Source organism: Pipistrellus kuhlii, unplaced genomic scaffold, assembly GCF_014108245.1.
Source record: "Pipistrellus kuhlii isolate mPipKuh1 unplaced genomic scaffold, mPipKuh1.p scaffold_m20_p_3, whole genome shotgun sequence".
NCBI classification, from domain to species: domain Eukaryota; kingdom Metazoa; phylum Chordata; class Mammalia; order Chiroptera; family Vespertilionidae; genus Pipistrellus; species Pipistrellus kuhlii.
In genome coordinates, this window is record NW_023425529.1 from 42653421 (window position 1) to 42670343 (window position 16923).

Sequence of the window (16923 nt, forward strand, 5' to 3'; positions counted from 1 at the left end):
TAAACACTTTACATAAATGATCGTGTAGCTTTTCAAGTCATCCTTACCAGATGGGCTGCAGTTCACCAGGGGATGTAGGAACTTAAAAAATAAAATATTCACTGTTATTGATGACAAGAAAGAGAAAGTGAGAACAGATTGTAAACTCTATATTTATTCTTTGGGAGATTCTTAAAACAACACAAATAGAGATAACTTATCAGGGGTTATAGTGTAAGGTTCATTAAAATATGCAGAACAATTAAAAAATTGCAAAATTCAAGTCAAACATGTTATATTAAATAATGAAGAATAAGATGAGCATGAATTTGTTCTCCAAATCTTAGAATACCAGGAACCAGGAGTTTAAATCTTAACCCTTGAAAGGAGGTGAAGGAACAGGAAAAGATGGCCACATTATACACACACTGGGCTGGGGGAATGATCTGCATCTTGGTTCTAGCTCTTCCCCCAGGAGAATATGCAACCTCTGAAAAGTGGCCATATTTTATCTGTAAAAGGCGGTTGGAATTCTAGCTCTTATAGTTTATGATAACTACAGAACTGCTTCTAGAACCTAAGTAGGTAGGATTTGAGAAATGAGAAAATGTAGGAAAAACGACACCACCAATATTTCTGATATATCTTTTTTCATTACTCAATAAGAATGGCTTCTATTTATTACCTTTATGAAAGACCAGAGCAAATAGAGGAACTGGCAATCTAGCAGTCAGTTTTATTGAAGTATTGTCTTAAAAGAGAAACAAAATAGCAAGACTGCTTCTAGGGTTAAACTTTCCTAAGATCAAACATGAGATGAACAAAGTACTGATCTATACTAGCCAAGAAATATCATTCTAGAATGCTTTCAGCTCAGTATTCCCGTCCACCCCTACTCTCCTGACACTGGAGCACCATAGAAACATTCAGATAGAATTCCCACAGGTAAAGGATCTTTTCCAGTGGCTCTGCCAGGAGAGTCTTCAGCCACCTGGGACAACTTTATGGAAAGCTGAAGATATGTAAGTTTATATAAAACGGGTGTTTAGAAGCAACAAGCTACTTCCTCTTGCCACTAATGTGGAGATATTTCCATATTGGTATATATTTATGTAAGAAGCACAGAATCTTTTCTTAGGACAAAGAATTTTTTTGGCAGGTTTTGAATTATGTATTTTCCTTCTTGGTCATTACATTGTCTTCCTCTTTTTTCAGCCTTCATATTCATACTAACCTGATCCTAAGAGAGATAAATGGTTTGTATCTCCATCCCAATAACATTTACAAAATGACTATACTTTTAAAAACTGCAGCACTAAGTTCCGAGGACCCATAAAAAGCATCTGGGCTTCATTTGCTACAATTAAAAGCATCAGCCTAGCTGGTGTGACTCAATGGTTGATCGATGACCCATGAACCAGAGGATCATGGTTCCATTTCTGGTCAGGGTACCTGCCAGGTTTTCCAACTCAGTCCTTGGTCCCCAGTGACAGGCGTGCAGGAGGCAACTGATAGATGATTCTCTCTCATCATTGATGTTTCTCTCCCTCTTTCTCTCCCTTCCTCTCTCTGAAATCAATAAAAACATTTTTTAAAAGCGTCATATTTTGCAGTTGAAATCTAGCAGAACACTTTGTTGATAATATACAAACACTATGAATAAATGAATTAATGACTAGCTAGCTACATAGCAAATACTTTTGAAAGATTTTGTGTCATTAGTGGGCAAATCAAACAGATAACACTAATTTTTCAGAGACTAACAGATTATTTTATCTATGGCATCCCAGAAAGGGCATTCATGTTCTATACAAAGCCCAAGTGAACAAAAGGTGTCCAGGTGCCGCCTTCATTACCAGAAACCTAGTGGAAAGAAGTCTCCTTTCCAGAGTCTGAGTAGACTTGGTCAAAATCACCCACAGCTGTAAGTCCACCTTATAAAATCACCACATCAAGTTCTCATTGAAGAGCTTTGACAGTTAAGAGACAATCCAGTCACTCAAAGAAAGGTGAAATCACTTTTCCAAAAACACGGCCTAACGAAGAGGTTGTGATTCTGCTGCGCTCAGAAGTTTGACTCAACACAGCAGTTTTCTCTCATAAGCCCCACGGGCTCTCCATCCCTTCAAGATGACCACTCCCCCTTCCATCGCTGGCCTCCAAGGCCCCATCAGCAACTAGCTGACAACTTTCCACATTTTGGAAGCCTCCGGCTCCACCACACCCTACTCTCTTACGGGCCCTGGTGGAATTTTATTGAAACACAAGCACATGGCCAAGAGCTGACAGACCAACATGTAGGGCCTAAATAACCCAGCTCCCGCCAACGCTCAGAAACTAAAGCATCCTCGCAAATCTTAGATCCCCATGAACCCGCCCCCTTCTGCCGGAACGTCTGGCTCTAGCGCTGACCCTTCAGCTTGCATCGCCCCAACTAGCTCGGGCTCCCGTGGCCCTTTCCCTGTTCTTCGCTTCGGGTTCTCGGCCGCAGCTCACACTCAGCCAGTTCTGGAGAATCCGTGGAGGTTGGGAGAACCCCCCCTCCCCCCAAAGGCCTCTGGAACCTGAAATTGAATGGGCCCAGCATCCTCCCCCCTCTCACTCTACTCTCACTCTACCATGGTCCACGCCCCAAGCCTCCTGACTCTGCCAAGGCTCCCTGGCCACCTCGCCACCCTCCGCGCATCCCGCGCGGAGCCCGGGCTCCCCCTGCACCCCGCTCCCAGCCCCTGCTTCCGGGCTCTGCCCGCAGGTCTGCTTCCGGCCCCCGGCGGCCCCCGGCGCCCCCCGGCCCGCGCCCCCGGCGCCCGTGCCGCCCGCTCGCCGGCTCTCACCGCTCGAAGAGCAGCCGCACGGAGAACACGCCCGCCGCCAACGGGAACACCGACAGGATGTGCCGGGCCCGGGGGTAGCCGTAGCCGTCGCCCGGCCCCTCGAGGTCGGCCCAGCTCACGTTCTGGGGCAGCCAGAAGCGCTCGCTCCACAGCCAGCCCCACAGCAGGCCCAGGGCGCCCGCCGCCGCGGTCGCCATCTTACGCCCGCCCCGCGGCCGCCGCAGCCTCAGCCGCCGCCACAGCCAACGGAACCCGCGGGGAGGCGGCCCGGGGAGGGGGGGCGGGGCCGGGCCGGTGGCCGCCCCCTTCCTGCCCCTTCTGGTTCCCCGCACGTCTCAGCCCAGGTCACACCCCTTCCCGAGCCTCCTCCGCGAAGCCGGGCCTCTCCAACGCCCCTCTCGCCTCCCCGCCCACCTCGCTCACCGCGGATTCCTCGGACTTCGTGGTGGACCCCGCCCTCCAGGCTGGCCACACCCCTTCCCGAGCCTCCCTCAGCCCCGCCCCCACACTAACCACGCCCATCATCATCCAGCCCCTTCCTAAGCCCCGCCCCCGCACAGAGCCCCACCCCTCATCCAGCCCCACCCCGCCCTGAGCCCCGCTCCTCATCCAGCCCCGCCTCGCCTCCCTCGGCCCCGCCCCAGCCACGCCCCATCCAGCCCCGCCTCCCCAGCCTTGGCCCCACCCCCACTGGCCTCAGAACGCTAGTCCCGCCCTTTATTTTCCTATCAGTTTTGGCTTCGCTTCTTTTGCCTGTCCACCTACTGCCACACCCTTTATTTCGGGGCTAGCTCCATAATAGGGACATTCCTTTTTCTCAGCCCAGGCCACTCAAAGCTGTTCCGGTTCCCAGCTGTACTCATCTCTCTACTCCCCGCTCTCATCTGAGCTGGTCCCGCCTACTCTTCTCCACCATCAGAGGCTAACTGGAATGGTTTTAAAAGAAGTTAAAAATCTAAATCTCTACCTCTCATCTAAGGACAGATAAAGTAACTCTAGTATGGCAGCAGTTAAAGGGTTTTAAAGAGAGAAAAGGAAAAAACAAAACTCCAGCCATTCTAAGGAGTACATTAGGTTTGCTTTAACTCAGTGATTCTCAAACTTTAGTGCACCCCAGCTCAGCCATTAGTTTGTTCCAAAGAGATTAATTCGGGAGGTTCAGGGTAGGGCCAATGAATATGCGTTTCTAATTTCTAAAAAACTCATAGGTGATGATTTTGCTGCTGGTCTGAGAAGCACTGCCTGAAACCATTTTTCTCCAAACCCAACAATAGCTTATGGTAACTACCCTATCTATATTCAAGATACATTTTAAAAGACGTAAATCCTCCATGATCTCATGGTAATTCAAATCAGAGCCCAAAGGAACAGAGAACATGCTAACTTGGCATGCAGGAACACACAATGATCTTGGTCTCAAGATTTATCCCAAGCCCTACCTAGCTCATGTGGCTCTGTTGGTTAAGCGTGGTCCCATGCACTAAAGAATTGCAGGTTCAATTCCCAGTCAGGGCACATGCCCAGGTTGCAGGTTTGATCCCCAGTAGTGGTATGTGCAGCAGGCAACCGATCAATGTTTCCCACATCAGTATTTCTCTCTCCCTCCCCCCCTCTTAAAAAAACACAACCATATATTTACATATATATATATGCAAAATGATCTACCCCCAGAAAAACACATTTGTACCATTTCTCAACCTCTTGGCTGTTACAAAACTTATTGCTCATGAAATATGTAATGAAAGCTTTGGCCAGAAGTGATCGCACCAGCATGCAGTGTTTAAGAGTCTCCTTTTCCCACTTCACCAAATGAGAAACATCCTATTGCCACCATCAACATATCAAGTCCAAACAAGTTGCCTTCATTCGGGAGAACTGAGAGAATAAACAATAAACACTTTTTATTTAGCTGTCATTTTTGTTTTTCTAAGAATGTTTATTGTTTTTTCTAAGAATGTTTATCTGGTCATTCTCTTAAAATGACTCTTATTATACTAATTACGGAGCTAGTGCTTGTTTCTACTTTTTATATCTATGTCTACATTAGCCCTTGAAAGGCATAGAAAAGGGTTCTAAGTATAATCTCAGTGCCCATGTACCTGATATATGGTGACATACTCAAATGATAACCATAAATGCCAGCCATAAGCACTCAGACTTTATTGTATAAAGTCAGGAGATATTGTATCATGTAGATAGGTTAGAGTAGCAGTGTGTCACAGTAAGAGTAGATAAACTGAAGCCAGGATTGGATATTTTATGAAGGTCAACAGGAGCTTCTGGATAACTGTTCAGTGAACAAGGCTTTCTAACCGACTTTAGCTTATGGTGGAGCAAGAGCAAAAAGTAGTTAGAAAACCAGGTAAACCCTGAAACGCACAGCACCCCTGAAAAACATAACATGCCTCTCTCCAAGAAAATCCACACTTCCCATAAAAATAAAAATAAAGTGCCTTAACAATTGGGTTGATTGCCTGTGCAGGCAAGGAAACCAAACAACCAACTATGCCTTTGCTCAGAGTGGAAAACAAGTCCATTTTCAGCAGAGGCCTTTGGAAATTCCATTTGGCATTTTAGGCCTAATTGTAAGGTAAATTATTAAATGTTGAGAAAAATTAACAATAACAACCCACCATTACATTCTTAATTGGTAAAACAAACAGCTCATTTTGAATGTACACATTAATTCTCTTGCCAAGTTGTTTTCAATTTTCAAGAAAAATGCCTCCCTTCATGATGAAAGCCCCCAAAATCATCCCAACACCACCACCTAGTGGTGAGGTATATTAATAGCACTTCACTTAAACCCACATCAGATATTTTTCTTTATAAACTGCTAAGGTAACAGTAGATCCTGGGAGTCTGTAACAATGTAAAAAAATAATAATGAAAAAGGAACATTGAAAAGTTCAAATGTAAATTTAAAGCTTTATTGAGTAAAAATGTTTCAGATGAAGCAAGACTGTAAGAAAGCAGAACATTTTACATCTCTAAAAAATATTAGAGCTAAATCTCTAAAAATACAGTACAAAGAAAAGCCTATAGCTTAAAACGCCTCCCTTCACCACATATAATTTGGAATATCAATTATGTACAACAAATGTACTCAAGCTTATAATGTTCCAAAGACATAACACTAGGACCCCCTTCCCCCCCTCCTCCCCTTATTACCCCTACACACACACACACACACACACACATACACACAAAAGCCTATAATTGGTTTAATTGCACCCTGGGAATACTGTCTGCCATAAAAATCAATACATTCCAGAGCTGATAGGAATTAAAAACTTAGTGTCCCAGAAAGGGGATCTGAAGTGAAATATATGGTTTGGGGTCTGAGCTCAAGTGGTTTAAAACAGCCCCCCTCCCACCCCCACCCCCACTCTGTTATTCCTTCTTTAAACTCATTTTGCTGTAACATCAAACATGGCAAACAGTAATATAAAAGATCTTAATAAAATATTGTATCTTTTAGCAAAGTATGAGGAGCACAGATACCACCAGAGAAGAAAGCAATCACTTGGGGGTATAGTCACACTTATTGGCAAATACTATAGTTTACTGGGGAGAGAGTGGATCTCTCCAAGCACCAAAGGTGCTTAGAGGTGTTTCAGAAAGATTCTGTGTTATATCTCAAGAATTCATTTTAGGGTGTGGTTTAAAGAGCAGGAATGCAAAACAATAAATCCCCCATATATATCTGAGCAAGGTAGTTAACCTAAAAAATTAAAAAAAAAGACTAAATATTTGATTTCTTAACAGTTGAATACTAAATAATTAAATTGGTATTCATTTAAAAATATACAAACTGTGCCCTTTATACTAAAGTGCATACAGTAATATTGTTTAGGCCCCTAAATCCCTCTGAATGATTCAATTTTTAGTGTAACAATGTACTATACTAATCATCTATCTATTTCATATTGCCTTTTGGGGAATACAGTGGAATCTGGACTATATCAGTTGGAATATTCCCCTTCTCTTTTATAAGGCCTTAAAGCACTTATGTATATTATCATGGCTAAAATAGAGGATTTAGGTAATGTTATCTCTAGCTTTTAGAGATAAGCTGCAGTATGGGATTTTTAAATTTATTTTTGAAGCAAGAACTGTTTCCCCCAAATGACTTTCACATAAATTACAGTTTACGCTAAGATAACTGTATACATACATCACTCTGATAAAGGGCATGGCTCACTAACACTAGCACAAGATAAGGCCCAGCACCGTAGCAGTTTATCATTCCTCATCCTCATCCTCATCCTCATCATAGTACCGATTTCTCTTTATCTGCTCCTCCACAGACAGCTTTTTGACTACGTCTCCCTCCCAGAATCCCACATCCTGGGACTTCTGATTCTGAGTAGTGAATTCTTTAGGAGAGGTGTTGTCTGCAAAGCCGGACCAATTTGGAGACTTGGGTTCCAGTGGAGACTGCTGTTTGAAAAGGTTTGTATCATCTTCATCTAAGTTTGCACCATTTTCTACAAGATTCTCACTCCCCATCTCAAAACCATAAGCTTCCTTACTTCTCCTCTCCCCTGTCTCCTCTCCTTTAGGTTCCTTGTTTTGCCAGGTTGTTTTTTCCACACTCCCATTCTTCTCAGAGGCATCGGCATTTTCCACTTGCTTCCTTCCTGCTGCTATTCCTCCTACAAACTCCTCACTCTGCTCTGACATGCTCCAGCCCTTCCTGAAAGGTGGGGACGAGGATTTGGGGCTCTTGACAGAAATGGTTCGAAATGAAGCTGCTACAGTGAATGGGCGGCTTCTTTCCTTCAGTGAAGAAGATCGCCTCAGCTTCTTCAGATCCAGATCTACATCCTCCAGAGCTTCAGGCTTGCTGATTTCATCCTCAGGAGGCCACTTGGGCTTGGATACTTTTATTCCTTCCTCCAATGTACTTCCTGAACTGCCAAGTTCCGTGGGGGGCGGCCAGGCGATCCTTAACTTCTTGGTTTCAGCCGGCCTGTCTTCTTTCTCTGGCTGAGAGGAGGCCTTGGCTTCCATACTTGCGGTGAGCACACCCACCTTAGCAATGGGGGCATCTTCTACCCCTGGGCTCTGAGGGGTCTCTCCTGCATTCGGAAGCTGGGCTGGTCTCTCCGGTGTCTCCTCGTTTTCATTTTTGCTTGACCAGAGATCTTTGTGTGGTCTGTGCCCAAAGCCTTCATCATAGTTGCCTTTAGATTTAAAGAGCTGATTGAAGTGAGGCTTGCAATAGATTCTCCCATGTAATGATGCATATGTTCCAAGACTGTTGTTAAAAGAAAAAGAGCATGGAGTTAACAAATCTGTATGTTCTTATTTACACCAGCAGGCTGAAATCTAATTTGCAGTGTTTTCAGAAGATGACAAGTGAGAAAAATATAAAAACACATCAATCACCTAGGATTATCTACTCTATTTATTTATTTATATTTTGTAGCAATAAGGTGTACTTATTTTTTTCTCTACTCTTTTGAAAACATTTTAAAAAATTAATTTCAGAGAGGAAGGGGGAGGGAGAGATAGAAACATCAATGATGAAAGAGAATCATTGATCAGCTGCCTTCTGCATGCCCCCTACTTGGGACTGAACCAGCAACCCAGGCATGTGCCCTGAACGGGAACTGAACTGTAACCTCCTCCTGGTTCACAGGTGGATGCTCAACCACTGAGCCACACCAGCTGGGCTCTCTCCTCTTTTAAAGCACAACAGTTTTATTATCCTTATAAAAAAAAACATGACCACTTCCAGACCTGAACCTTTGCAAGACATCTTTCTACCTGGTACATTTTCTCATTTTCAAATGATTTCCTTACCGTTTGTCAAAATTGTTAAAAAAAAAACAACAACAACAAAAAACACAGAACTTTATCCAGGAACTCTGATCACTCACGTATTTCCCAAGTATTTACATCCTATATAGCTACTTACAATGATATTCCTTTGTAAAAGTTGAATCCCCTTCTTCCTAGTTTCTCATTTGTGTTATAATTTAAAAGCACATCTTTACAGGAATGGAACAATGTGCTGCAAAAAGCTGGCACTCAACAGGGACTAGTGGCCGGATACAGTGCGCAGGAGAACAGTGCGCAGTTGCCGGGAAGTAAGTCTAACATGCTGGACAGGCCTTCAGGAGACTTGGTGTCTCTCACAGGGTGAGACATTTTAAAGGGGAATATAAAAATTCAAAAATTCAGGAAAAAAATGTGCTTTGGAGGGATAAAAAAAAAATGAAGTGGGGGAAAAAAGGGACCAATGAGTAGAAGTTAGAAAGGCACACGCTGGCTCAGTGGAAGGAAAGCTGTCGAGCTAGAGCCATTTCACACTGGAACTGGCTGTCATGCAGATGCCAGGGCATCTTTCAAGGGCATTTTAGAAGGGAGGCTTGCTCTGGAAGGAAAGTTGGAGGAGGTAGCATCCTGGCTTCATAATTACAATGAGTTAATATGGAATATTCCCCTAGCTGGCCACATTTACATCCAGACTTTGAGTTACTTGGAAGAAATGATACTCATAATGACTATTTTTCTCAGAGAGAAAACAAAGCAACATACAGAAAAACACATGCTCTTCCGGGTCCATGATTATTGCTATTGTTGTCATTTATACAGTACTCAGGACAGTTTGAAGTAAGAGATTAGATAACTACCCTCCTGAAATTTCTTTACTTTATGATTCTATGACACAAAGGGAAAACATTCTATTGAATTAGATCATAGGGGGTCTTACCTGCCACTCTATTATTTAAGCTTCAGTCCTAACATGTAAATTAATATATCAATGAACCAAGAAGTTCCAAATACCTCAACCATTTGATACGAAATACTTATCACTAAACAGTACTTTTTACTTTTTTCAAGGGCCTTCAATAGCATCCTATCAGCACAATAGCTGTTGGTATCAGCATCTAAAAGCCAAAGGCTCCCTTCCAGGGGGTCCAACTCTACAGAGAGATGGCTTGCTTTAGTCTCACTTACCTAAGTTTGTTGTTGCAATAGGAGCAACGGAAGCAGCTGACATGAAACACCTGCTGGTTGGCCAAGAGACGCTCCATTGGGTAGACTGTCTTCTGACATTCCACACAGGTCTCTCTTGCAGGTATCTGAAACTTCTAGAAAAAGAAAAAAAAGGACAACTTTCACTTAGCATAGGCAGTGATGAGTTAGGACTCTGCTGAGATGGGCCCTGAAATTTACTTTGCTATCTAAGGGCTCCCTCACCCGGCCTATTCATTCTCACAGGAAAATTAAGTCCACTGTGATTGTATCAGCTGGCTCTTTGAAGCGAAGAGACTGTCCTGAATCCCCTTCCCAGACTGTTTGGCTGCCCTAAGTGTAGCAGCCACTGAGGATGGGTGGGTCTAGGGGTGGATTGAGGAGAAAGGCTTAGACAGGCCACAACACACAAAATGGCACATACAAAATGTTTCTGCAGACAGGAAATTAGGAGAAAATATCACACACAAGAAGGAAGTGTGATTGTTTCATTCAAGTGCTAAGGAAAAATAGGACAGACTTTTTATAAGAACAAATTCTGAAGGGGAAAATTTTCAAGGAGAGGAAGAGCATTTGGCTTTGGGAATTGGGAAAAGATGCTTTGATAAAGCATCTTTTAGTTCCCTCTGCTTATAATCTTGACTTGTTCAATTCACGAGGCATAATGTTTTTTAAAAAAGTCAAAACTGACACATAAGTGGAACAATTTAAAAGAGCCACAAACTATTTTATTAGGACTCCAGAAGAAAGCATAGCCCAATAAAGCTATAAGTTCTAACACCTTAAAAAATACCCCACACAAAACAATGGAGAATAAAACTAAAAAAATGGGAAGTCATAACCGACTTCATGAGAATCATGGACTATTTATAAAGAGTGGAATAGGGCCGGAACCGGTATGGCTCAGTGGATAGAGCATCGGCCTGCGGACTGAAAGGTCCCAGGTTCGATTCCAGTCAGGAACATGTGCCTTGGTTGCGGGCACATCCCCAGTCGGGGGTGTGCAGGAGGCAGCTGGTCGGTGTTTCTCATTAATGTTTCTGGCTCTCTGTCCCTCTCCCTTCCTCTCTATAAAAAATTTTTAAAAAAGGTAAAAAAAGAGTGGAATAGGGTGTGATGAGAAACAGATGTTCTAGCTGGTAAACTCAATCCTAAAGAGCATAAAATACTTGGTATTCAAGCACTGATGAAAGCCAGAATTCCAAAACTGTAAGTTTTTACATAATAAAAAATGGTTACATGGCTACCAAGGGTGGAGGTTCCAAGTCCTTAGGTGTGTGTAACCCTTCACTTGCCCAAACAGAAACATCTCAACCAGGAAATGCAGGAGCAGCTTAGGTTAAGGTGGCCAGGAGGCTCTCACAGGCACGTGGGTGGGTGGCCCCGTAGTTGCCAGGACCAGGGTGGTGTTAATAATGCAAATGAGTTCCAAGGTCCAGGACCCGAATGGTTAAGGTAAGTTTAAAACAATCCAGGTATGGACAAGAGAGAATTTTGATTAAAAAAAAAACCCTGAAAATAGACCCATAAAAATTTCACACTGCTGGTTCCCAAGTCACATGATTCACTAGGAGGTAAAGCAAAAAGTAGGAATGGTTTTTCAAGCAGATTTGGACACAGGAAATGAAAATAGAAAATGGGCATGAAATGGAAGTAAAGGGGAAGAGCTGTAAAAGGAGTTTGATAAAATTAGCAGGAAACTCCCAAATAGCACCAAAGTATTTAAGAATGAAGAAGCAAAACTGAGTGGAAATGGCTCCTTAATAACAACCCCCTCCATTCCTAGGGGTACAGTCCTAAAAAGGAAAACTTAAAGAATCAAAGACCACAGCTACAACCTAGTCTACCAAAGCATAAGGGAGGTATACAAATGTGATCAAATGTTACAATACTGAATGCCACTGGAAGTAATTAAGGCATTGTTTGGAGCTCTGAATTATTTTTTTCTTATGAACACTTCTAACAAGATAGGGCCTAAGTGGAGGTGTTCTTGAATAGTTTAATTAGGTTTCTCTAAAAAAAAACTAGGCCCTTATCTAGCAAGCAGGAGATACATTAAAATGCAGAATGATTCGGTATAATAGTACATTTGAAGCCACTGAAGAGAGCTGGTACAACTCACAATTCACATAATGTGAAAGTATCAGGATAAATGTATTTATCAGATTGAAAATATTTTTTAGCTGCTGGGTGGATTCTGTATTTTTTTTTTTTTTTTTTTTAACATTTGGCTTAGAAAAATAAGTATTCATTCCAGTCAGTAAAGACAGAGCAGGAGACAAATTCCCCATGGTACAGGAGGAAATGGGTATTATCCCGCTAAAGTGGAACGGAAGGCTAAAGAACACCCCTCCGCTGTAGGTACAGAGAGAGGGCACGCTGTGGGAGAGGGGAGCAGCCCAGTGACTAGAAGGGAGAACCTGAGAGAAAGCTGAAAGTTGAGCTCACATTAGGAGGAAAGTGGAAGGCAGGAGCAGAAATTAGGTACCGGGAGCAGGAAGCAGAAGCTGGAAAAGACAAACAGGAACCTTCAATGAATACACAGCATTTGGTGCGCCCTGGAGCGCTTCACTGCGGCTGAGCTGTAACTCGGTTACAGACTCAGATCCACCAATAAGACCACGTTTGCTTTCTTTTTCAACGAACTCAGCTAATCGTGGCAAAATCAGCCTCACCCATATCTACCTGAGGCTGACACATGCCCCAGCTCAGGAGAGAGGCTTTTATGAGCCTTCACCCACACAGGAAGTGTTTCATTAACGATTCTTTAATGTCTTACTACCTTCTACCCTTGACCTACAATGGCTCTGCCTTGAACGGAGCAGAGCTTTCACCCACCCGAGTGAAAAATCATTCTTCCTCTTTAATATCAAAATCATACAGGCATACCGTGTTTTATGGCACTTTATTGCGCTTCACAGATGTGTGTTTTTTACAAAATAAAGGCAAAATCTTCCATCGGCAAAAAATTACAACTCACTTTGTTGTGGTGGTCTGGGACCGAACCTACAATCTCTCCGAGGTATGCTGCTCAAATATCTGACTAACCACAAGCTTCTAACTAACCACACCTACCAGATCCCCGTTATTCCTACTCATTTTTTACATAAACCCTTTTTGATATTATTTAAGGTTTATTTGGCAGCTGCCCAAGGGCCCTTCTAGTTTCATAAAGACAAGAGGATGGCAATATGGTATAACGCCAAGCCAGAGTAGCTGTGGCTGTGCCTCCCTTTTATTTCCTCTGTCCTGGGCTCTCAGCCACTTTCCTGTAATTGCCTCCATGCCTATTCAGACAACAGGAAGTGTAGTCAATGCCCAAAAATCTCTACCATTATGGTAGGTCTGGCATACATCCTGCCCGTGCCTTCATGGCATACTCAGACTTGGCACAGCCACATTTAAAATACTGCCAACATTAGAATGTTAGACATTTAACAATCTTTACAATATATTTTTTTCAGCGTGTAAGATGTCTTTCCATCTCCCCTCCCTCACCCTTTTTCATATGTAGAAACTAACTCGCCAGGATATCAGGTGCCTTATCAAAGTTCTCACAGTCAGTAAATTAAAACTCAGAATTATTGACTCACAAACCCACAAAGCTTTTTATTTTTTTATTTTTCATGGACTGTTAAATTTCCATAACTAAAGGAAACTCTTTGGGAGAAGAGAGCAGATGCTAACCCAAATGGAAATAATCTTACTACAGCAGTTTGAACAAAATACAGTCTTTTGTAGATAATAACTTCAGGATATTTGGGAATGAATGAGGTAATATATACATAATTGATGTTCATAAATACTGTCATGTCTTTCCCACCTGAGGGATCTTACAGGGCCTCTGCTAATCAGCATCTACTTAAAGCAATTTTTCCAACAAATTTGCATGACTTCATCTACATTCTTTCAGTCTCCTATCTTAAGTATATTTCTTAGTCTAATGAAGGCTCCAGTGGGGGGTGTTTATGGGTGTCTGTAGTGGGGGGAGGCAACAGCTATTAGCTTTTAAAGACATAGTGAAATCAGGAGGACATTCAGTATGGAAGTCGGACGTCTATTCCCAGAACACCACAAAGTGCCTGTCATTCCCTCCTTCCAATTTGAGCAAAACAGCTAGGTAATTAAATTAAACTTCTTTGCCACATAGTAAATGTGGTCAGTTCTATACAGCCGTAACCATTCCCCTCACTTTCTGTGAAACATTTTGAAAGCATTTTGGGGGCATTCACACCTTAAACAGATTGCTCTACATGTAGAGGAAAGGCTAGTGCTTTGAGGAAGCAGTGATGATGCAGATAATGAGAAGAGTCTGGGTGCCTGGATGCCTTTCTAGTGTAATCCTGATCACTCTACAGAAGAGCCTAAGACCTCCGACCCTGTCTGTAGAGGAAGGGCCAGCTGGCAGGCGTGGGGAGGGGGATGCCATAGTGCACACCCTCTCCTGCGGTCTGCCATGTTTTCTCTCCACACTCACCAGCAGGAGCAGCCAAAGAGGCCGGGCACAGGGCTGTCCTGGACACTGTGGGGCAGCAGGTGCTCCCAGGCCAGCTAAAACTCCCTGTGCTTCCTCCCTTACTCTCCCCTCTGGGAACATTCAGGGGTAACTCTTTCAATGGGAAAACATAAAGCTTAAGAGACCTCTGGGTCTCTTGAGTCAAAAGGTTCTGATCCTCCTCACAGGGTCCACTGAGCTCTGCACCCAGAAAAACACGTTTTTTGAGAAGGAATCTGCAACTTCAACTTTATTAGCACCAAGTCTCATCAACTAAGTTCTTTAGCCAGTGTTCAGATGATACAAAATCCTTACTTTTTAAGACCAGTATTGTGTGTTTTTTAAATTAAGCTAAACTTGGAAATGGGTTGAGCCTCGACTTAGATGTCCTATTTTCAATCAACGGCCAGACACGAAGAAACAGTATTTTCCAGGTTTCGTGAGGCCCCAAAATCTATTCTGAGTGAACAACTTTATTCTTAGCTGTATGTGATTTCCCAAAATGGAGAAGCACCTTCTGTTTCATGGTCTATAACCATGAGACAGGTTATGCCAAAGTGTTGAAATACTTGTCTGCAGAATGTAAAGGGTACCTTCGAGGAAAACAAACTGCTCTGAAACAAAAGTGGAGCTGAGGGTGGGTCTCACCCCGGGCTCTGTACACCATAACCATTTGGGCTTTGATCCGTGGGCAAACATGGCGGCAGGCCAGCCTTTCGACAATGTTCAGAACCTGCCATCTACGGCTGGTGAAGGCAGGCCTGTCTGCATGCTACTGCTGAGTGACCAGGGCCAAAGCGGCAGGCACGGGTTCGGGGAAGGTGCACAGGGAGCTATACCTCCAGCTCCTCTTCATGGTATGCCAGGAAGATCTAAGTGAGATGTCTATGGCTCATCGCTCAAGCTCAGACCCTGGAGTCTGAATCAGGAAATAGCTAAGAAGGCTGATCTAGCAGGTGAGGGAAGGACTTAGGACTGGATTGAGAATTAAAAAATACTCAAGAATAGACTTCAGTTCTTACATTACCTTAGTCCCTCAGTCACACAGAACCCACAGACAAGTCAGATTTGCTAGCTGTTCTTAATCCAGAAGTATAACCTAAGGACTCACATCTGGCAGGGCTGCTCCTGAAGAGGAAACTAACCCTGTGGCATTTGCTACTTTGTTGGACTCCAAATACTGGAAAAAGAAAAGTGCTGACGCCTATAAGGATCTTTGAGGCCAGCACATGTGCAGATTCGATCACTATAACTCAGTTCTTTCTCCCTCTACTTTCTCTTGCTACTTTCTTTACCTTCTGCTCCTTTTCAATACATCTTACTGTCCTCATGAATCTCTGCTTCCTTTCTTTTTCCTGATTCCTTTTAAAGGTTCATGTTTATCTTCTTTACCCATCCTCCCTCGTTTTAACCCACCTTTAAATACTGGACTCTCTCTTTTCCTCACGTGTGTCCTCTTCTCTTCATCCTTTTTGTGCAATAACTTTCATTAAAGGACCAATCATGCCCACAGTTGAGAGATACAAGCACAGCAGATGTGCACAGGAGGATGGGGCAGCCTCAACTACCTGAAAACTAATTCTGCCTGCTGAGTTTCTCTCAAAACTTAAGTTTCTCTCAAAATGTAAGTTTCTCTCAAAACTTAAGAGAGCACCAGAGGAGAAAAGACACTAAAGGAATGTAGGTATGTTTGGTTATTAATCCCAATGAGTCAATTAGCACAACATTGCCAAAGCATTCAACGAAAACAAGTCAGTTTTAATAATAATCAGTCTACAACAAGTATTGGATATTTTTAAACCTTTGTTTATTTTTATGAGAGAACTAGAGGCTCAGTGAGTGGAATTCGTGCACGGGGAGGGGGGTCCCTGCACCCTCTCCAATCCGGGACCCCTCAGGGGATGTCCAACTGCCTCTCACAATCTGGGACCACTGGCTCCTAACCACTTGTCTGCCTCCCTGATCGCCCCTAACCCCTCTGCCTGCCTGATTGCCCTAACCACTTTGCCTGTCTAAATTGCCCCTAATCACCCCTAACTACTTCTGCCTGCCTGCCTGATCACCCTTAACTGCTCTCCTATTGGCCTGATAGCTCCTAACTGCTCCCCTGCTGGCCCAAAAGCCCTAACAGCCTCTGCTTCGCACACACCCAGGACCCAGGATTCTCTGGCCAGCAGCAGGCACCCAAGACCTGGGCTGGCTTCACCTGGGCTGGTCACAGCCGCAGGGAACCATGGGCGGATGGGTTCACCTGGGCCACAGCCATAGGCGCCCAGGACTGTGAGTGTGCAGATTGTCCCCCTTCAGGGCTGCAGCCACAGCCACTGGTGCCTGAAACCACAGGGTGGGTGGTTTGTCCCTCTCCTGGGCCACAGCCTGTCCCCATTCCTCTCTCCCCAGTGTCTAGTGTCTGAGCCGTGAAGGCGTGAGGGCATGATGACCATTTGCATATTAGCTCTTTATTATATAAGATATATTTGTTTGTAGAAAGAGATGTTGTTGTTGTTTTTTAAATTGATGAGTAAAAAGAGATCATAGGTTGAATAGCCAAGTAAAATTTTCTTGAAGTACAAAAATTTTGTATTCTTTTATATATAAGAGTATATCAAAACAAGTGTTACTTGA

The 16923-nt window shown here is 43.5% G+C and overlaps 2 protein-coding genes across 8 annotated transcripts in view; both read right to left on the reverse strand.

Annotated features, from left to right (window-relative positions):
* CERS5 (ceramide synthase 5) overlaps positions 1–3185 on the reverse strand; it is a 35236-nt gene extending 32051 nt beyond the window's left edge. For 2 of the 5 annotated variants that reach the window (XM_045587970.1, XM_036457513.2), the window contains exon 1: positions 2814–3185. In XM_045587970.1, the coding sequence (XP_045443926.1) occupies positions 2814–3010 (197 nt within the window). In that variant the 5' untranslated portion in view covers positions 3011–3185. The remainder of the gene's footprint in view (positions 1–2813) is intronic. The other 3 variants (XM_036457514.2, XM_036457511.2, XM_045587971.1) reach the window with 3 other exon arrangements.
* A 3728-nt stretch (positions 3186–6913) lies between these two features.
* LIMA1 (LIM domain and actin binding 1) overlaps positions 6914–16923 on the reverse strand; it is a 91392-nt gene continuing 81382 nt past the window's right edge. For all 3 annotated transcript variants that reach the window (XM_036457504.2, XM_036457507.2, XM_036457506.2), the window contains exons 10-11: positions 9786–9919; positions 6914–8076 (exon numbers count right to left, since the gene is read on the reverse strand). In XM_036457504.2, the coding sequence (XP_036313397.1) occupies positions 7059–8076; positions 9786–9919 (1152 nt within the window). In that variant the 3' untranslated portion in view covers positions 6914–7058. The remainder of the gene's footprint in view (positions 8077–9785; positions 9920–16923) is intronic.